At 44.6% G+C, this 22,046-nt stretch overlaps 1 protein-coding gene across 1 annotated transcript in view; it reads left to right on the forward strand.

Moving 5' to 3' along the window:
• The window catches only part of BACE2 (beta-secretase 2), a 49,398-nt gene that overhangs the window by 5,262 nt on the left and 22,090 nt on the right, over positions 1–22,046 (forward strand). The window contains exon 2 of the mRNA XM_057373977.1: positions 17,994–18,082. Within this exon, the coding sequence (XP_057229960.1) occupies positions 17,994–18,082 (89 nt within the window). The remainder of the gene's footprint in view (positions 1–17,993; positions 18,083–22,046) is intronic.

Consider the following 22,046-nt stretch of genomic DNA (forward strand, 5'->3'; position numbering starts at 1 on the left):
TTCTCTCTCTCCTTCTCTCTCTCCTTCTCTCTCTCCTTCTCTCTCTCCTTCTCTCTCTCCTTCTCTCTCTCCTTCTCTCTCTCCTTCTCTCTCTCTCTTTCTTTCTTTCATAATCACTTAAGTCTTTTGTGATTATTTTTGAGTTCTTTATGCAAGCTGAAAAAATGAAGGGTTGAGAAGCAAAGACAAGTTCTGTGGTTCATTTGAGTGTTTTGAGGAGGCAGTGTTAAAATCCCTCCAGATCTGTCTAGTGGAAATAGTACTGAAATGCAAAACATTCCTGTTTTTAAATGATGAGTTGAGTAGATTTTRGTGGTTGTTGGATGCCTGTAAAATAAAAAGAATGAGGACCTGTGTCTTGGTTTGAAACCTTAAYCCACAACAACCTGGCAGTCATAATTTGGGACTAATATAGTGAATGGCTGTGGCCTGGTGGGCTGTGATGTATTTTTGACCCAAGACAAAGCAAAAAAAACATGAGGTTTGGGTTGACAGAAAGTTCCTGTCTTCACAAATTAGCATTCCAGCACCTCCTTCCCCACCCAAAATTAGCCCTGGCAAAAGAGACTGCATGGAGGTAGTGAGCCTGTGCTAGAGAAATAACCCAAAATAYGGGTGTTAATTACACTGATTGGAATAGGCTCATCATGGCCATTCCTCAGGACATGCTCCTCTCCCAGAGTCAGGGATTAGAGCCCCACTGACTGATCATTTAAAGGTGCTTTCTCCTCTTCAGAGAAGGGGGGAAGTTTTATAATTCAGGGTCTCTGGCTGTGGCAATCGTGCATTCAGATCCTGGTGGTTTGGAGCAAAAGAGCTGTTGTGAGGAGCAGGGCTGGTGGGAATGGGTGTCACACTCATATTTTTTACCACTCTTTGCATTTTATTCCCTATCAAGGCAAAAGCATCAGTTAAATCTGGAAAGGGGAGAGTAGAGGGCAAGCAACTAGCTGTTCTTCCTGATTAAAGTGTAGATTAGCTGGGATTTGGAGTAGAAATGAGTTGAAAATGAATCAGTGGGCGAAAGAAAGCCCATGTGGAATTTCCATGTGTTTGATCCATTTGGATTATTACAGAAAAAAATCTTTTTCTTCTGTAAAAAAAAACTTCTGTTTTGGGGCGTTTTGGGGTGGTTGGTTTTTTTGCCTTTTTCTCCCCTCTCTAACTACAGGCCTGTGAGCTCTAGGGATAGCATCTGGCAAGACAGATGGAAAAGCTACTACACCTTGCAGGGGTCTTCATTTTCCTGAAGAGCTCTTACGACTTTGAGTATGTGACTCTTTAGCTATTACACTGCCACTGCCACATATGATTATCTTCGAAATTTCCTCACTTAGTGTAAGTGAGACGAGTCTGACCTGAGATATTACCTGGTCACTGTCGAGTACAGCTCTGTGTGAAAAAGGAAGCTGCTACAATGGCTCGCACGTGTTCCTCTCCAGTCTGAGCTGCAGAGACCTCTCTCCCATTTCCTACTGGCTGTAAAGTACAGGTTTAATCACACAAACAACTTGTGTAAATAAGTGAAGGAATTTGTTGCTTCTATTTCAGCACAGATTCGGGCTCGAGATCAAATCTTCAAAGCAAAGGAGGCAGCGCTCAGCTGCCTCAGAAAAGGAAGTGTTTTTTCCTGCCATTGATGGGCCTGTCCCACGTCTTGCTGCTTTCCAGCCTGAGTTTGCTCTCTAGCTCCAGYTCATGAAATAAGCACAGAACGTGTTCTGTGGTCACTTTGACAGCTGGATTTGTATCCATTTGYTCAGTGCCCTTCAAAGCACCTAAATCTGCCCAGGGCTAGATAGATCTTACATTCCTTTCTTCACGTGCCCCCCGTGCAGCTGGCTTGTGGTGTCACAGAACTGGGCTGGCAAGAACCAGCTCATCTAGGCTGGTAACAGAATCACAGAATGAGCCAGCCTGGAAGAGACCTTCACSATCATCAAGTCYAGCCTRTGACCCAACACCTCCTCATCAACTAAAGCATGTCACTGAGTGCCACGTCCACTCTGTTTTGAAACACATCCAGGGACGGTGACTCCAYCACCTCCCCRGGMAGACAATTCCAGTGTGCRATCAYCCTTCCACTGAAGAATTTTTTTCTAACATCTAACAGCYTGGTTGAGAGGAGAACCTCAGCACGAGCAGCCCCACTGTGTTTTTCCCTGGACTTGCAGCTCTCAGGGAGCTCCTGCCCCGCTCCTCACGTCTGCGCCAACCCYGCGCCTTTGGTTTGGCTGTGGCCGCGTGGTGAGGGGTGGATGCAGCACCTGGGATCACCCGAGAGCCTCACCCAGGAGCTCTGCAAACTTCTCCCCCTTAGAAGGAAAGTTTGGCTGCAGAAGCTGCTGCTGCCCACACGCCCAGCCTGTTCAGCAGCCTGGCTCCAGGCGTGGCTATCTGATGGACTCCTGGCCGTGCATGTCCGAGAGCGGCCAAGTAGCCAAATCAGCCCTCCAGCCTCCAGAAAGCCTTGGGCCAGAGTCAATGTTTGCTCCCCCTTCTGCCAAAGGCTGATAAAATTGCACCTTTTTCCCTCCTGTTCACTCTTCTCGCTCAGTGTGCTTCTTCATTCTTCATTTTGCCTGTTTTTCCTGCTGCTCTTACTGCTTTTTTTATGTCTTTGGAGTATTTTATGGGGAGGGCAGCCGGGGACAAACATTCTAGACTTTTGTTTTGTTTTTTTTTGTTTTAAGAGCCCTTCTCAAACAGATGAAATCTGTGAGGTATCATGGGGAGGGAATTTGAGGAAAACAAGCTAGGTGGGGGAAAAAGTCTCACTCCAGTGAAAATTATGATTCACAGAATACAATTAATGTCTCATAATTAGGCCCTTTTGAAGGGAATCTGTTAAGACAGTAATTGCGCTCTGCAATCCCTTCTTTCCCTCACTGCTGCTTACTAATAATTTGATATTGTGAAAAACAAATTACTTGTGGATTTTGTCCTCTTTGCTCAGCTAGCGAATACTAAAATTAGTTGATTTTGTTTAGCTTTATGGTTGGCTTGCTTTTGTACCTATTTACTAGCAAAAACTGCTGTTAAACTAGATTGCATGTGTTCAGGGAAAATGCTGGTCTYGCATCCCAGTCTGGGTTTATTTTAGAAGAGAAAAGGTATTAGTGCTGCAGTAACACTTGGTAAACTTCTGCCAAAATACAGAGAAGAATCCATCCTTAGGGATCCAGAACTCCAAAACTGGCATTTTTGCTTTAAGGAAAAAGACATGACAGCTCAAGAACTGAGAGTCACCTTTCCACTTGAGGGAGGGATTAAAGGCCAGCTCTTGCCATTTGACAGGGGAAAAATAATTGGATGCTTTTGGCAGCCGTGTTTCAGATAATTCCTTGGTATTTGTGAGTGGATGTGCCTGTGAGAGTGGCTCTCAGGAGGGCACCTTGGAGTCCACCTGGTGCTCAGGCTCAGGTCAAGGCCAGATGTGAGAATTTTCTCACCACCCAGGCTCTTCCTGCTTCCCATTTTGCTGCCATAAGAAGTTTCACATCAAAGAAGATCAGGATTTGGGGTTTCTACAGGAACAAAAGGCTTACCTTCTTTGTCATCATATAGAAGCTTGGGTCCTGCATGTGCCAGCTTGAAAGTTTGATTGTGGTGTTCAGGAAGAATTTGGTAGTAATAGTTTTGACACAGAAAATGAAATATTGGGGTGTCTGTTTTGAAGGATGTGGATCTATTTGCAAAGTTGTGATTTTGTGAAATCTTGAGGGAGGTTTTTTCTTGCATTTTTTTTCCTACATAAATGGAAACTTTACTTCCAAAATTTCTTTGTGATACCTGTTGATACAGAAACCTTGACTGTCAGTGTTTGCAGTAGAAGAAATTMATATTGTGCCATCTTTTCARGGCCAGGTTGGATGGGGCTTTTAGCARCCTGCTCTAGTGGAAAGTATCCCTGCCCATGGTGGGGGTTGCAGTTAGATGATTTTAAGGTCCCTCCCATCCCRAACCATTCCACAATTCTGTGATTCAAGCCAGTGCACTCTACACCAACTTGGAAACTCCTCAGGRCAGTGTTACTGTGCTGTTTGAGCGTGGTTGGGAAAGGCTGTGCTTTTATTCACTGTGCTGCCTGGTAAACGTCTGCTCCAGGGAAGAGTGAAGTGTGAGGCGTGTCAGAAAATGATTCATCAATCCTACCTTTTCTGTGACTAAAGGGATTTCCATTTAATTCATTCATTTTTCTTCTYGGGTTGCAAATAAGACAGAGGAGTTCAAAGGTGGCCACACTTCCCGAAAGTCTGCGAGGTGCTGGAGCAGGATAACATCTGATGCAGTCACAGTGCCTCAGTTTAACTGTCAGGGAATAATCTTCTCATTTCTCCTCAGATGCAAAGTCCTTCAGGGGATAACACAAACATTTCACATCATCCAAAGTGCCAGATTTTTGCATTTGAACCACTGAGATGAATAATGTGGGGGATGGGGAAAGTTCATAAAATTGCTCAGGAGCTGTGGTTGTGAACATTGGTGTGTGTGCTACGTGTTCCAGCTAAAATTAACTTTCATTTGCACTCTGCTGAGCCTTCAGGTTAACCTTGAATRCTCTTTGGTTGCTGGCAAGTGACCAAATGCCAGTAGTACTACCTGTAGGTTTTTGTCCAGATTTGGGAGCTTTTCTTCATTGCAGGTGGGCACAACATTTGCTGTTGCCAGTGAGYGAATTTCCACAATTCCAATGCCCTGAGCGCTGCACCATCAGCTCCAGGGGAATGAACAGAATGGTTTGGGTTAGAARGGACCTTAAAGAWCATCCAATTCCAGCTCCCACCACACAGTGGGATGTAACCCTGGCCAGAGCAGAAGGAAGGTTATTCCTGCACAGGAATGGATTGTAGGAAACTGTCTGACRTGTGCTGTTGTGCTGTGTCCTGGTAGACTTTATCAACCCGAGAGCATAACGAAGTCTTTTAACTTCCTGCCCTACAAACTCAATCTGGTATCTGGAAATAAAGCTGTGTTCCTGCATGCCTCTCTGTTCTCCTGTGTAATCAAGATTTTTATAGTGGAACTCGGTTAACAATTGTAATGATGTATGAGCCACGGGCGAAGCTGGTTCGTTTCCCAGAGCTGCTGCCTTTCCAGTATTAGCCAAGGGACAGAGAAAAGCATGAATGTTTGAGAAGGAGAGAGAAATAAACGACTCCAATAGCTGGGGGAGGAACAGTGCTGCTTTTAAAAAAKAGATTTTTTTTTTTAMAGCATATCTTACTTCCTTCACTTGAGAATCAAAACTGCCTCTGAAATTGTCCTGCCAAATTTTAAAGTAAAAACATTAGAACAAACAGGAATTAAAAMCCATGATTCTTATTTTTTAATTAATCAAACACATCATTATGACATTGCTTAACAGCTTTTTCTATTTTCTTTTTATTTTCCCAATCAAATAGCCCTTCCTGCTAATACGGAGCATAAAGCTGCTTTCTGTTTTTGCCTTTGAACTCCCTGGTATAATTCCTAGGAACACCCATGATGACAATCAAATTCTGCATGGCAATATCCTAAATMGGTCAGGTGCAATGGGGAGCAAATGCCTTCCATCTGTTGTATTCCCTTTATTAATTGCCAAGGAAATAAAACCGCTGGAGTTGCATCACCTTGTTTGTGCCCTGAGATTTTTGCACATCCCTGCAGCCACCGAAGATGGCACGGAGCACTGGGAAGCTGCCTGGTCCTGCACCTTTTCCCCAGAGAAGTGGCACAGCTTTTCTAGCAGCAAACACAATGAGAATAACCAGATTCCCGTCCTTATGCCTGACACAGCTGAATTTGTGGGTTTTGTTCTTTCTGGAAGATTCCTTGAAATCCATTATTTTATGGAAAATGGTGTGGGTAAAGCAGAAATGTTTATCAGTACAAAACTTTTCGGCTGACAGATCCTGAGGAGAAGAAAATCTGCACTTGGAGAGGAGAAATTTCTGTGCAATTGTGCCARATATTCCCYGTGTGTCCCTGTGATCCTACAAAAGCTCTGGATCTTTCCCTCCTTCCCTTGCTCTGCCTGCAGCAGCAGATCCAGCCGTGCCCCTGTACCCTCCTACCAGCCCAGCAGGTGTGTGAAAGTGTGGGATGGTGGCTGTTTCTGGGCAGAAGGGGAGGAGCAGAGGTGGGAGCTGCTCTGACAGGTGAGGAGGAGGTGGATCAAGGGAGTGAAGAGGGTGGGATCGCTTTTTCAGCTCCTGGGGCTGACACAACCCAGATCCCGYGGTAAATAAAGTGTGGCAGTGCTGCAGGTCAGTCCTGAGGAACAAGTCATGGCATTTTTATAGCAGAGGCCATGCCTTGAAGTGCAGAGAGCTTGCAGCTGGCTTCCCAAGGTGTGTGTGTGTGGATTTTATTTACCTCTCCATGCCTCCCCATGCTGGCTAATCCACGGATCTCACTGCGTGAATTTAGGATTTCTGTGCTTCCCTGGCCTCCAGCAGGGACAGGCTGCTTTCAGAGCTGTGAACTCGACTCAGACAGCAAGCTGAGGGATCCCATGGATTTTCCATCCATTGATTTTCATGTTTTGGGAAGGCTGGCTCCTTCTCTGCAGCGCGTGGATAGCGAAAACCCAGGGAAAACTGCGCTTAAGCACTTGGGATGTATTTTAGGGGAGCAGACTGGAAAATGTGGCAAAGAATTCAGTGTCCTTGAAAAGAAGCACTAAAATAAAAAAAAAAGGGGGAGGGCTTCCTGAGAGCGGGCAGTAAGTGCAGCTAGAAGGATTTCCTAATGAGTGGTGCCCCACCGTGTGGGTATGGAAGCGGCGCTGGGAAGAGCTCGTTCCGGGGAGAGCGGACAGACTTGATGAGTCAGGAGTGTCCTGCTTTCACCTCCCCTCCTCACAGCTCTCCAGGCTCTGAGAAACCTTTGCTAACAAAACACTCCAAAACTAGCATCTTGACACAGGAAGCGGGGGGAAAAAAGCCTGAAAAGAATCCTGTCACTACGAGGGCGAGGTGATGGGGGGAGRAGAGGTAAGAGATCAGTCCTGGTGTGCAGCCTTCTGAAAAATCTGATTTTTCTCACTGCTGTCCTGCAAGTTTTGTTTTCTTTCTATTTGCTTCCCAAATGTAGCCCTTTTTTTCAAAGTTATTCACTGTCTTCAAATAATGGAATTATAGAACAGCCCGGGTTGGAAGGAACTTTTAAAATCATCCAGTGCCACCCCTGCCATGGCAGGGACACCTCCCACTGTCCCAGGCTGCTCCCAGCCCCAATGTCCAGCCTGGCCTTGGGCACTCAAAGGGATCCAGGGGCAGCCACAGCTTCTCTGGGCACCCTGTGCCAGGGCCTGCCCACCCTCACAGAAAAGAAGTTTTTTCACTCTATCCAATCCAACCCTCCCATCTTTTGGTTTGAAGCCATTCCCCATGTTCTTGTAAATATTCTATTCTTGTAAATATTCTATTCTTGTGAATAGTCCCTCTGACAAAAACAAAACAGAGCAAAACAACCTTCTTAAATATTGAAGGAGCAGCTCTGGCTCTTGGTTTCACATCTCCAATGCAGTTTGAAAGCCGGGGTCTTATTTGAGTTTGAAGTTCAGATCCTTGTGTGGGGGAGACCTTTAAAAGAGGTAAACAGGAATACAGGAGTGACTGAACCTCTCCTGGAGAGTTTCTGCCTCCTGCTGAAGGACAAGGGTACTGTCAWATCTTCAGCAAAAGGGAGATTACCAAAAAAACAGCAGCACTGATGATGCTACACATACCTCCTGCCCCAAACTCAACAATAGGAACAGCCCTCATTCCCTTGCTTTATTTTGTTCTTTTCAAGTGGCACAGTAAACATGGGCCGTGACTCACCTGTAGGGTGAGGAAGGTTTGAAGATTAATCAGTTCAAGCCTTCCTGGGTGTACTTAGCCTGACTTGGCTCTGTACATAGGTGCAAAATTGTTTTGGTCCTACTGCAGTTGGAGAATTGTTGATTTAGTTTCAAAACAAGTTTTTTTGGGTTTGTGATTTTTTTTTTTTTTTTTTTTTTTTTTGTAGTGTAGGACTTCTGAAGCTAGGCAGAGAAGAAGAGTTAAAATGCCTTTTTGGGTTATTTTTTTAAATTTGACAGCAGTTTCGCTGAGTCTAATGAGCGATAGAGGAGAAGAAAAGAATGACCTGACAAAATAAATTGGAAGCTAATTTTGGAGAGCAAAAGCCTCGGAAAATTGAAATTCTGAACTGTATGCAGCTTCTAACTGTAATCATTCACCGGGTATAATACATTAATGTAGGCTTACTGATTTCATTTCCTTAACCAAAAAAAAAAAAAAAAWTCAAAAAGAAACAAAGCAGAAAGCCCTCTTTTATATTGTATTCTGAAAGGTGGTGTATTAGCATGATTTCTCTTTTTTTTTAAAACTCCCTTAAAAAAACCCCACCACTAAAATTCTCTGCTGTGATTGTGCTTTCTGGAAGGATCATGCCCTAAGTGCTGGTGAGCAGAACAGCCCCAGCAGATACTGAACCTCAGAGTGTCCTCCTCCCTCTCCTCAGGTCCTCCTGAGCACCCTTGATGTGGCTGGCCATTGTCCCAAAGAGCTCAAAATCCTGCTGGACAGTGCTCAGCAGGTCTGCTCACACTCTGTGGTGCTCACACTCTGTGGTGCTCACACTCTGTGATGGTCTCACTCTGTGGTTTCAAAGAGAGAAAGAGTTCTATGCTGAGAAGAAGAGTTGAAATGGGTAATGCCATTGACAAGCACATCTCCAAGAGTCAGGCTCCTCTGAGCTATGGAATTATTGAAATAATTATTGAATTAATTATTGAATTAATAGGTGCCTCTCCAGCACCTCAAGTCACCCTGTTCCCCAGGGAGGGAGGGGTGAGCTCTGGATGAGTCTCTTGCTAATTCAGGACACAGAGCTCAGACGTCGTCTCTAAACCAAGGCTGCGTGGGCCCTGGGATTCCTCGTGAGGTTTGCAGTTAAATGTGAGAGTTGCTCCCRGTGGCATTCAGCTTACAGCCTCCCTGTCTCGTCAGTGCTGCACTGTAATTACCAGCAAATTGATTAATTTAGTTCCTTTACACCTACTAACAGGTGGAAACGGGCTTTTGGATTTAACAAGAGCTTTGTGTGCACTTTAACGCAAATAGCTGATGTCTCATGCGTTCATTCTTGAATTTCAAAGTGTTTGTGGGGGTTTTTTATTCCTCCATTTATCTAGGCACTCATTATCTTTCCAGTCAAGAACATGTGTGGTGTAAGTACAGCAAATACACGGATTTTCCTCACTCAAATCTGGGAGTCCTTGARCGAGCCCTGCTGCTCCTAATTAGCACCAACYCTCATGGTTAATAAATGTTGGTGGSAAAGGCTGATGAAGGCACCTCTTCCATGCAGCCCCTTCCTTCTGAAAGGTTTGGCTCCCTGGGGGTCTCTGCGGCACCCCTACAACTCTTAAAAAGATTATCACACACTTTTCCTCAGTCTTCTCAAGCCATTTCAAGCTTGTCARTGCTTATTTACAAGTGATCTTTTTCTAGATTAAACCTCCAGATTATTGTTGTTACTCCCTAATTAATCCAGATTTTTTGTTAAAACCAAGTGTTTAGAGCAGGGCATGACTTCAGCTGCAACTGCTTTAAATGAACTACAGATTGCTTTACACACCTGTTTTTATCTGCTCCAGGGTGTGAGGTGGGAGAGAGACTTGTATCTGGGGGAAAAAAAATAAAAAAAAAGAGGGAAAAAAAGGTTAATCTTTTCTGAAAAGGCAACGAGACAAAATTGCCACGATTCACACAGCTCTAAGATAAGCAAGTAATGGCTCATGTTCAACAGCAAAGCATGTTCATATAGCATGAATAGGATGGATGTGTTGTATGATAAATCTAGACACAGCAAATAAATTTCAGCCTGAAAAAATAAGATAGCACATGAGATGGCATGTGCAGAAAGAATGCTAATGTTTAGGGAACCGAGGGCATTGGCAGCAAAGAGAGCGTAGAAATGAAGAATAGATATTTTGTTTTGTTACCAGGATTGATTGGTTGACTATTTTTTTTTTGTCTTTAAACCATAATAGCCTTCCCTTATTGTCAAAATGATAATATATATAAAGCACTTCCTGTAATATTTTTCTTCAAAATGACTATTTATCAGTCCCGCAGTCAGATGCTCATATTTCAACTCACAATTTAGTTTAGCAAGTTTATACTTCAGAGCAATCTGTCATTTTAGCATTTGTRGTTTTTTATACAAATCTCCACTACAGAAGCATGCAGGGCTCTTAAGCATGGATAGATTGGCTAWTCCAGATAGTGCTTTGTAATCTTCTGGCAAAGAAAGAGATTATTGCTTTTCAGGCAGGAAAAAAGAAAAGTGTTTCTCCCAGTCTAGCAGTGCAGATGAAGAGATTGAGGGGGAAAATTCTTTGTTTTTTGCTGGGTGCAGGGCAAGTGTGAGAATGTCTGGGAATAGGTGTTTAAAGTGGCTGGGGAACAGAGGGAATGGAAAGGTGGTAAAATGCAAATCCCAGGTCCTGGCACCATCTGGGAATGCAGTGAGGGAACRGCAGCAAAGGCCAAACACTCTCTGGAGAGCTTGGTCTGCTGCTGCTGCTGCTCATTCTCCTGTTAACTCCCCAAACTACAAACACAGCCCAGTTTCTGTGGCAAACTTCTGCTGTTGTGAAAGCAGGAATTATCTTKGGTGATAAAGTTGACCTTCTGGTTTGCCCACGTTTTCATGCCGCAGTAAATCACCTTCCTTTGCCTCCCCGGCGCTGCAGCAAAATGTGGGCACCACCTGCTGAACAAACGTCATTAGAAAATTAATCTCCATTCTTTTTTTTTTTTCCTCACAATGCCTCTCTTATCTTGGCTGCATGGGTAAACCCTTCTTATGACCATGGGAGGGGTTTTTTTTGGAGGTAGGAGCAGATAGATTTTGTTTTCTCTGGTGAGGTGATCTCACTCAGGGCAACACTGGAAACACTTCTCCTCCCAAACTCGGCCTAAAATGTGGGTCTGTGCCCTTCCTCTTCCTCCAAGGTGAGGTAGAATTCCATCCAAGCTGCAGGGAATCATTTGGCTTTGGGTTGAGATGTTCCTCCAGTGCAGGGACAGCTTGTGAGCCATGAGAAACAGGAGAGTCCATCCCTGCCCAGTGTTCATGGGCAGTCCAACAAATTCACCTATTTTTGTTTTCAGTCGTGCCTTTTAAACAAAGTACATATTATTCTGCAGGCAGAAATGTGTTTTTGTGGAGGCTTTTTAAGTTTATGTCTGACTTTGCAGTCCTCTGCATCTAGAAACAATTCCAAAGATTTCTCTAACTCGCCTTTTAAATTGCTTTTATTTCTGCATCTTTAGAGGAACAGATGAAGAATCTATATTAAAGCTGAGCCTTCTGATTTTTTTTTTTTTTTTTTTAGAAATAGGCTGTAAATGCTAACTCAAAGTAACACAGGGGGGAAAAACCATACAGAATGTTTGTGCTTAAAAAGCCACTGTATATTGTAACATTACTAATTTGTAGAAACAAATTGCTGAAATAACCTGACTGACAGTCAGCGCCAATAATAACACATAATAACTGTGGGCAAACACAGCRCAGAGTTACTGGTGTTTTCTTTTCTGTGTGATGGTTGTAAGCAATTCTTGCCAGATGGGCTGATAATGTAATTAGGAATCGTTGTGTTAAATGAGGCAGCATTTAAATTGCCAACTAATTTTCCTATCTATTAACCAGCCTGAAAAAGAAGAGCTGGTACYCAAATGATTTCTAGCTGCTAATCCCTAAGAAACAGCACTTGTTTGAACCATTTTTTTTTTAAAGAACTGTCTAGCAGATTATTTTCTGGAGGGTTTATTGTGTGGGGGACAAAATAAGAGAGTTAAGAGATGGTACAAGCTCAGGGGTTAGGTGGGGTGGACTTGYACTAAGCCAGTACATTGTGTGTGGTAACAGCTCCTGAGCAGATAATGGGATGATTCCTATTTCTGGTCTCTACATGGGGATGAAAACTTTTTTATTTTGTCATAGTTCACTGTGTGGCATGCTCCAGCAAGCAGAGTAGAATTACAAGCCCTATTTTAAGTGTGTGCTTTGGGAGAAGTCATGAAAGCACAGCAAGACAAGGTTTTGAGTGGCATGTGAATGTTACTGGTGTGGAATGGTCACAGCCTGAGGACAAGAGAGAAGGGAAAAGGAAAGGGGCGTTCTTGGGTCGAGTTAAAATCCCAGAGGAGGCATGATGGCTTGTAGTTTTCATCATGAAAGGAGATATCATTGCTAAAAGAGAGTAGGCTTAGACTAGATACTTAAAAAACATTCTTCCTTGAGGAGGGTGGGCARGCCCTGGCACAGGGTGCCCAGAGAAGCTGTGGCTGCCCCTGGATCCCTTTGAGTGCCCAAGGYCAGGCTGGACATTGGGGCTGGGAGCAGCCTGGGACAGTGGGAGGTGTCCCTGCCATGGCAGGGGTGGCAYTGGGTGAGCTTTAATGTCCCTTCCAACCCAAACATTTCATGATTCTATGAATTCTTAAGAGAGCCATATTCTTCTCTCCTGCCTTGTGAAGGAAACTATCATCATCATCATTAAGGTTTTGAGTGAACCTCAGAGCAAATGTAAGGCTGGATGAGATTATTTATTATATTTATGTTTCTATCTGTGCAAATCCTATTCCTTTTTTTTCCCCCACCCCTATGCTTCAGCTGAAGCAGGAATGAAGAGCCAAATACATTTTTGCAGTCTGGTATCCTCACAGAATTGTTAAGGCTGGAAAAGACCTTTCAGATCATCAGGTCCAACCAGCGACCCAGCACCACCATCAATGTTCACCAATAAACAATATCCTAAAGTGCCACATCCACATGTGACTTTTAACACTTCCAGGGATGRTGACTCTACTACTTCCTTGRTCCAGTGATTTAAAACCATTTTCAAGGAATTATTTTTTCCTAATATCCAGTCTAAACCTCCCCTGATGCAGCTTGAGGCCATTCCTCTTTGTTCTTTCACTTTTTACCTGGAAGAAAAGACTGACACCAGCTCATTACAACCTCTTTTCAAATAGTTGTAGAGGCTACAGCCTGTCCAGTGGTGAAACTTCATTGCCTGACCTGAAAGGATCAGACCCATCAACTTGGAAAACAAAAATTCAGTGGATTTTTCTGTGGASCAGTTTTTTGGTGAGGATGAAGAGTGTCCCTAGTTCAGTATGAGTGACCCAGGGAATCACACCCAAAGCAGCAGAATGACARATGTGCATGCCAGCCCTAGGATATCACACCTGGATAAGTCTGTGGATGCTGAATCTTGCAGACAGCTGCTTCAAAGAAATGTCTTTTGCACTTTTAGCCTGTGGGATTTGTTTTKTACTTTCCTGGAAGTGAGCAAAACCTCCCAGCCTTAGACTAAAATGAAAGAGAAACTTCTGCAAACTCTGAGCAGGGCGTGTGAGGAAACAGAGGCAGCTCCTGTCCCAGCTGAGGGATATGAGCAGCAAAAAATGAATGATTGCTGCTATCACTTTCCCTTGCAAATGTAAAAGAAGTCACTTTCTGASTGCGTGGTGGATAATTGCAAATTGTTTTACGCCAGGCAGCTAAATGAGGCACGAATAATAACCAGTCTGGTGTGGATAGCGTCACACTGACATCACCTGCTGTGATGCAGGTGCCTCAACCACAGACAGCCAAAGCTGTGCTGAATGGAAAAAAGGTAACACTTCAGTAGGCAATTTGTTTTCTAATGRCAAAATACAGTGATATTTAGCAATGGAAGGCTTAGGAATATTAAGGATATGGTGTTAAGTTAAATTATTGAAGCATSATAGCATACAGAAAGTGCTGTTTGRTGTTAAGTYGAGCACTGGAAAGTTTAAGGGATCCTTGAAGTATTGGCAAAGTGTTTGACTTCCAGTTGAAAGAAATCGTTAGGACTGGGGTTTTTTTTTTTTTAGTGTCTCTACTCCTTCAGAGTAGAAAAAAATGTAAAATGCATGACCTCAGAGGCTTCTGCTCTCAATGTTCGTGACTTTCAGTAAACAAGTTTGGATTTGCTTCTTTTTATAACCACAACTYAATGGCATATAGATAGAGTCAGATTCCCGATGTAATTTTTTTCATGGCAGAGGTGGATGTTCCTGTCTTGCTTACTGTAAAATAGGGATCTTCATGAAATTCCTATTAATAATGACAATGCTATTTGCATTTAGGAAATGCAGACAGCAAAATAATCTCCAGRTGCTTTCCTAGGAGAAGGTTTTATGCCCCAGGGCTGTGGTAAAAGTGACCTTGAGGGAGAAGAAACAATTTAGTGCATTTGTTCTTTCTATCAGCTGTGGAGCTCTGAAACTGAACTTGGAAACCACCAAAAAAAAGGAAAAAAAAAATAAAATAAAAAAGGAGAAAAAAAAAAAAAAAAAAAAAAAAAAAAAAGAGAAAAGGGGGGAAAAAAAAAAAGGGGAAAAAAAAGAAAGAGAAAAGAAAAGGGAAAAAAAAGGCAATTCCCAAACAGAATTTGCATCTTCCAAAAGCAAAAGGAAAGTAGTTTATCTCTGGTTTTAATGCTGGGCATGTGATCAGTCAGCAGTTCTTGGGCAGTTTTTCCTTCAAAGCCTCATTCAGCCCAGTCTCACCAAACTTGGCCTTTACAAAACATGGCTTCATCTGACCATCTCTGACAGAACAGGGGGATCCCTGAAYGATCAGAACAATCAGCTCAGGATGACTGAAGTGTTTCACTCAAGATGGCCCTGATTAAGCCCAAGGAAGCTGCTCCACCTCTGATTTAGCACCCGTGCCCTGCTGTCCCTGCTGTCGGCTCTGCCTCACCATCAGGGTCCTCTGTGCCCATGGGACAAGGTGAAGGCACAGGGAGCCATGGCCACTGTCCAGCTGTCACAGTGGGTTCCTCAGAGAGTCAGGCTGAGTTCCCGTGGAATGCAGGKTTTGTTTGTCAGCCAGGGAGTGAGCACAGAGTGTGTTTGGTGTCATCTTTCAGGAGAGAGCAGAGCTGTGCTCTGTAGATCACAGAATTGTAGAATGTCTTGGGTTGGGAGGGAATTTGAGGATCATCCTGTTCCAAACCCCTGCCATGGCCAGAGCTGCCTTTCACCATCCCAGGTTGCTCAGAGCCCCATCCAGATTGGCCTTGAGTACTTCATGGATGGGACAGCCACAATTTCTCAAGGTCGACTTGTTCCAGCGCCTCAACACCCTCACAAGGAATTTTTTTTTTTTTTATAATATCAAATCTAAACCCACTCTTCAGTTTGAAGCCATCCCCCCTTGTCCTGTCACTCCAGGCCCTYGTAGTCTCACTTGAAGTTTTCTCCTGTCCAGGCTGAACAATCCCAGCTCTCCCAGCCTTTCCTCCCAGCACAGCTGCTCCATCCCTCTGACCATCCTGCTGCCTCCTCTGGGCTCTCTCCAGCAGCTCCACGTCCTTCCTGTGCTGGGCCCAGGGCTGGAGCAGCTCTGCAGATGGGGTCTCACTTGAGGGAGATGAATCCCCCCTCTCCTTCTGCCCAGGCTGTGGGATCAGCCCAGGTCACAGTCAGGTTTTGGGCTGGGACATCCCCAACCTCTCACCCAACAAGTCCATCTCCGAGGTTGATCAAGCTGGGGCAGGATGGAGAGCCCTGGACCATGGCTCCTTCAGTGGCCACCTTGTGACTCTGCAGAGCCTGCCTGAAGCTGCCCCAGCACCATGAAGGCATGAAGGAGGCTCCAGTGGCGACATGAAAGTGGCCCTTAATGAGCCGTAAAGGCACTAAAGCAAATTCAGCCACCAAGGGCAGCCAGGAGAGAAAGAGAGCTCAGTGAGTTATACCCACCCCAAAATGAGCTGCACATCAGTGGCACCATTGTGAGCACTACAATAAATCAGTGTCTGCCCTGGCCGCCTGCATCTCATTATGCACAAACATGTGGACAGAGAATGTCAGCCTCAATAGCGCCCGTCATGTGAGCACTGCCGTGTCCGAGTGGGCTGGAGCCTGCATGGGCAGCCAGCTTTGTGCTTCCCCTCCTTTTTTTGTGGGAGAATATCTATTTGCTTCTGGAAATGTTGATTTGCTCTGTCCTGTGGGCAGTAAATTTGCCCTTTCCTCCGATGGTTTCTGAATTCCGTGACGATAACATTGTGTTTAAGATGTGGGGGTAAAATATCTTTCGTGTGTGTCATATTTAGTGATTTTTGGTTGGTTTTGGTTGGGTTTTTTATTTTTTTCTCCAAGCCCTCCTCCGTGTATGGTGCCATGCATATCACTGAGGCTGAGGCAGCACCTACATGTATTTATGCAGCYGATGTATGGTGCCCATTGCTCAAGCATCACAGACTACCTCGGAAAGGCTAATTAATTTAAGCCCTGCAGCACCCCTTTGAGGCAAATTTTGTCGCTCCTGATAGATGCACTCGTTGTAGCTGCTCTGTTATTTATCTTTAATATGATTTCTGCACCAGAAAAGGGGAGGGGGAARTGAACAGTTCATACCTTGTTAGGTAGTTGAAAAAATGTGAGGCTTTCAATATCAAAATGAAGTATGTGGCAAACTTTGGGKTTTATTGCAGTGCTTCAGTGGTTCTTATTTTCTTTTAAAGCCTCAGCTCCTGGAGCCAGGTGAACTTGTGGATGTCCTTTTGTTTTTAGATGTCTCTGTCTAGCTCGTGTGGTTGCAAAATAAATTTTAATGTATTGTCTTTGCTTAATCTAAAATCTGGGATGCAGCGAGGCGCTTGGCTGAGGCTGTAGGTTTGTTTCTTTTCAGTCTTAAAATTCCTGCAAGATTAGGGCTGGGAATACCAATGACAGAGCCTGCCTGCAGCTCAGAAGAGATTCCCAGGAATTACTGCTTGGTTTTGTGTTCCTGTTTAAATTTCAGAGTTCCTCAGCCCCCTGCTGTATTAAGGGGTAWAAAGAAGGGTGACCATCACCTTCCTCCCCTTCTGTAAGCAAACCAGAGATGTTTTTGAACATCTTGMACATTTTGAACTCTCACTTTTGGTCTATGTTCAGTCTTATTAGAGAAGGATTCAACATTTCTTCTCCTGGTGTTTCACCCTCCTTCGTGTTCACACTCATTTCTGAGCTCAGCCCTGTTTCTCCTTTTCTCAACACCAACTTCTTTCCCTGATCGTCCTCTCTTGCCCTTCCCACATYCCCTCCCCGTTCTAGATCACATCTAAAGGACTGATCAGGGCTACCAAAAGAGCTGCTCAGGGCTGGCTTTGAGCCAAGGGCAACCAAATCTTCGTGTCTCACTCCCTCCTACAGGAAAATTCTGAATTCCTCAATATTTTTCTGGTGAGCAGGTGCTTCAAGCCAATCTGAGACCACACTGTAACCAAAGGAGGCAATTGCCCTTTTCTGGTACCTGCTCCTTCCATCTCCATTTGAGTAGCTCTCTGATATGGAAGATTTCTTTTTTTTTGGGGTTTGTTTTTTTTTTTGGTACCTGTAGAGGAGGAACCTGATCTGATTTGCATCACAGCCCCATGGTTATGCCAGGAGCCCTGGGAAGTGTCCAGACAGGAGCAGGGGAGAAGTGTGACCATTGCTTTTTGCAGCAGTAGAGTCTCTGACTGACTTAAGCTTACCATTTAATGGCTCTGTGTCCAACGTGGTTTTGAGGTGACACTGAACGAAGTTATCCTGCTTCTGGCTGCCGTTTCCTTTGTTTAAAACAGTGCTTTAAACAGTCCATAATTCAGACTCTGTTCTGGACAGGTTGCCAGGATTCATGGGTTGGGCCAAAAGGGAATTTGAGATGATCAGGAATTCATCTGCTGTGGGAACATGCACTTGGTGTGTTTTACCCCTTCCAGGAACAGGACTATTTTAAAACATTTCAGCATCATCAGCTGTTTTGAAGGAGCTGAAGCAGCGCACCTTCCCCAAAAGTGACACTAAATTMATTTCTCAGGGCTTTGCTCACCATGATTTTAAAACTGAAGGCAGTTCAGACAAAAACTGTAATTATTTTTGTTTGTTTGTTTAATTGAATATGCAAATCACCTCTCCTTTCTTCTTTCTTGGCAGTTAAATATTCTGGTTGACACTGGGAGCAGTAATTTTGCTGTAGCAGGTGTGCCTGACCCTGATGTCACATCCTACTTYGATCCTGAGCTGTAAGTACCTGTTYTGCRCYCTGTGGYGGAAAATTGGGCATCTTTTGGAGTCTGGCTCCTCTATGMAAGACAGGATGATGGGGCAGTTCCTGGGGCTGCTGTGACATCCCATGGGAGTGGGGTGTYGCTTTCTTGGTGGGAATTTTGGCTTTGCCTGATGCAAAATCCTGTCTGACACCACAAACAGCCCCACAGCTGAGCTCTGAGTGAATATCAGCAGCACTAATTAGGGCTGGAGAAAAGGGAAGATGATTACAGTGTAAAAATCGTTTGCAGAATCACACCAATTCCAGCCAATTTCTTACCTGAATAGTCTTGATGGAATTAAAAGTTTCAATGTGTTTTGCCTTTGTTTGAAAACAAAAATTAAAACCCAGTAATCATATCAGTTACTTGACATTTCATCCAGAAGCAAAATTAGTTAGTCAGAACCTAATTTGCTGTTTAGTTTGGCCACAGGCCTCAATCAATCAGTGATCTGGACAGACCCTGATGAATCTGGTTATTTATAAAATACAGCTTGGTGGTTCTGGTGCTTGTTATGCACTAAATTTGCTGTGTTTAGCATAAGCTGACATTAATCACAGCCAAGCACAGCTTTGTCTGTCTGAATCATTCTTCCTTCTTCTCTTCCTTCCTTTGTGCCTGTTTCMATTATTTCAGGTAAACTTCTCCAAAATGAAGTGTCTATCTTTAGCTGAAGCATTATTATTATTATTATACTTAAACCTCTAAGTATAAAAATACTTAAAGGGTTGGGAAGCTGGAGAGTATCACCCTTTTCTTTACCTCATGTGTGTTTTAATATGGGGGTTTTCTCTTTTTTTTCCAGTAAGATGCACTGGTGATGGAGGGAAATCCATTGTTTCCATGCTGCTTACTAGAGCAGCCTCACCTCCTGTCACATATTTAGATGTTAACAGAGATATTTCCCATCACACTGATATGACACAGGTCTGGAAAGTCCAGAATTTGCACTTGATAGGTATTTCTGCACTACTGCAGAGTTTCCTGTGCCAGCCAGCCATCCCCTTCCTTAGGCAGTGGTTAGAGAAAACTTAATTGCAAGGAATTAAAAGCACAAGCAATCTTTCTCCCTTGTCTGTTAATTGGTGTTATTGAGACTGGAAGGGCAAGGCCTCTCTCGTAAGAAGCACAAACCATAAGAAACAGCAGCAGCAGAGGTTGTGTGTGGAGAAAAGCTGTGGAATCACGTGAAGGTTGCAGCCCCTGATCGGTGCTCTCAGCTCTCTGTGTTTTGAGAACTTTAATAGAAGGTTAAAAAGGAAACCTTGGAGTCTGGACCCTGAAGAGTTAGTTAAGGGTGCTTTGTAAAATTACTCAAAATCAACTCATTACAATCCAGAGCAATTGCAGCAACAGTTTGGGGTTTGGGTTGCTCTGATGGAGTCCTGCAGTGTGCTCAGAATGCAAACATTAGCAGGCTCCTGGGTACATCATGCTTCTTCTATTTTAGATATTTTAACTGCATTCAAATAAATGCCCTCTCAGAGGGATCCTGGCCCCTGTGAAATCAGGTAGATAGTTAAAAAAATGTTGGTTGCAAGAAAGCTCTGTTTCCAAATGCTGTAAGCCTGTGAGGATGGAGAGTCCATGCTCTGTCCAGGCCGTGTGTTCCAGTGCCACACTCTCCTGGGGAGGAAATATTTCCTGCTGTGCAACCTGAACTGCACAAAATATAACCTCTTGTGCAGGGAAAGGTCTGGCTGTGTCATCTGTCTGTGTTTCACGTTGCCATGAGCTGCTGTGGGATCTCCCTTCACCCTTTGTCTGYAAACTCAAAGCCAGCTCCTSCTCWCAGTTCCTGTGTTTGTGGATCTGTCTGGTAGCCCTCTGCTGTCCCTCTTCTGCCACTTCCCTGCTGAGCTGGGTTGTGGAAAGATCTGCTTGGAAAAGAATTCTGGAGGGTGCAGAGATCAGATTTCCTTTTTTTGCAGTGAATTCAAAGCCTGGCTTCTCTTGGCTCTTCCTCACAGTTCCTGTGTTTGTGGATCTGTCTGGTAGCCCTCTGCTGTCCCTCTGTTGCCCCATCCCTGCTGAGCTGGGCTCCCACAGCCGTCCCCACTCTGTCCCCTGTGTGATCTCACCCTGCTGACCAGAGGGGAAGGGTCACTGCCTTGGATCCATTGTCCTGGCGCTCCAGACGTGCCCTGGTGTGGGGTTTGCTGTGCACAGGACGAGTTATGGTGTTGGCTCTTCCTCACCCTGGTGCCACCATCCCCCAAATCCTTCTGAGCCCTTTTCAGGTGTTTCCTGGTCTGGCCTAGTACATGGAGTTGTTTCCTTTCAGCTACAAAACTTTGTGCCTCTCCTTGTTGAACACCAGGAGGTTTCTGTTGTCCCAATCCTCCTGTTGTAGAGGATTTCCCTGGATTTGAGCTCCGACATGCAGCATGTCAGCTCCTCCCTTTAATATAGATCCTGTGCAGATCTGGATGTGGAGATTCTTGACAGAGATGTTCACAGAATCCCAGGATCACTGAGCTTGGAAAAGAAGTCCAAGGTCATCGAGTCCAAGCTGTGCCTGATCCCCACCTTGTCCCCAGAGCACTCAGTGCCATGGCCAGGCCTTCCTTGGACACCTCCAGGAGTGATGGGAGGCCTGGAGGTGACCATTCCCATGGTCAACAACCCTTTCCATGAAGAAATTCCTCCTGATGTCCAGCCTAGCTTCCCCTAACACAGATGCTGTGTCCTGTCCTGTTGCTGGGTGCCTGGGAGAAGAGCCTGACTCACCTGGCTGCCCCCTCCTGTCAGGGAGMYGTGGAGAGTGAGAAAGTCTCTCCTGAGCCTCCTTTTCTCCAGGCTGTGGAGCAGTTTTTCCWTCACTCTCAACCCCTGGGGCTCTCTATTTGTCCCGAGTCAATGGTCACCCCACACGGCCGCTCGCTCACTGCCCCACCATAACCCCAAACATTTCCCTTCTTCCCTCAGCTGTGTGCTGAGCCTGGCACCATGGTGTGGGGTATCCCTGGGATCACTTGGGGTCAGCTGTACTGGCTGTGTCCCCTCCCAAATTCTCATCACACCAAGCCTGGCGAGGGTGGGGTGGAGTGAGAGGGAGAAAGAAAAGGCCTCAGCTCTGCTCAAGAGCTGCTCAGCAAAAACAGAAACATCTCTATTTCACCACTGCTTTCTGCACACATCCAAAACACAGCCTGTGCTAGCTACTGTGAAGAAAATTAACTCCATCCCAGCCCAACCAGCCCACTTGTCAGGATTTTGCAGAGATGGTAAACAGGGATGTTGTTATCACATCAGCTGGATCTGTAAAATTACCCAAGAGCGACCTTTGCCCACGTGTAAATGAGAAAAAYGACCTGGGGGCACTTTCCTTCCTTGCTAGGTGGAACTCTTCAAGATTAGATAAAAGAGCTTTCCTCTCTCTGGTAATCACTCCTGCAGTTTTTTCCCTATATTGTTGTGGAGTGCTTCCGACATCTTAARCTGCAAGTTGAAGACAAGGGGAAAGAAAGATTAGTAATTTGTTAAATTAATGGGTTATGAGTTATAGATGTGTGCTTATTAGAATATTCATGTTGTGTTGGAGAGAGCGATGGGGCTTAATTTCCTGATGCCACACTCTTAGTTTAATTTTATTCAGATGATCAAAATCAGAAATTGAATGCATGACTCTTTTTTGACTGCAGTGGAGGGGGGTGCACAGGAAGGGCATTATCGTTGTTTCAGAGGACCAGAGAGTGTGTTTTTCAGGAATATCCCTCCTGGAGCAATTCTAGAACTAACTTGTTAAATGGTGTTGTGTATCATATAACCTGTGTGATAYAATCCTGCTGTTTAATCGCCTGGCTCTTTCTGCACAAAGCCAGTAAAGCTGTTACTGTGAACTCTTCCACAATTTGGGCTTTGGAGGGGCTCTGACAAATCTTTGCTATGAAAAGTTCTGTGTTTGCTGTGATAATCACACTCTGTAAGTCACCAC

This window comes from Malurus melanocephalus, unplaced genomic scaffold (assembly GCF_030028575.1).
Source record: "Malurus melanocephalus ecotype Western Australia unplaced genomic scaffold, MMel_1.1 scaffold_212, whole genome shotgun sequence".
Taxonomy (NCBI): Eukaryota; Metazoa; Chordata; class Aves; order Passeriformes; family Maluridae; genus Malurus; species Malurus melanocephalus.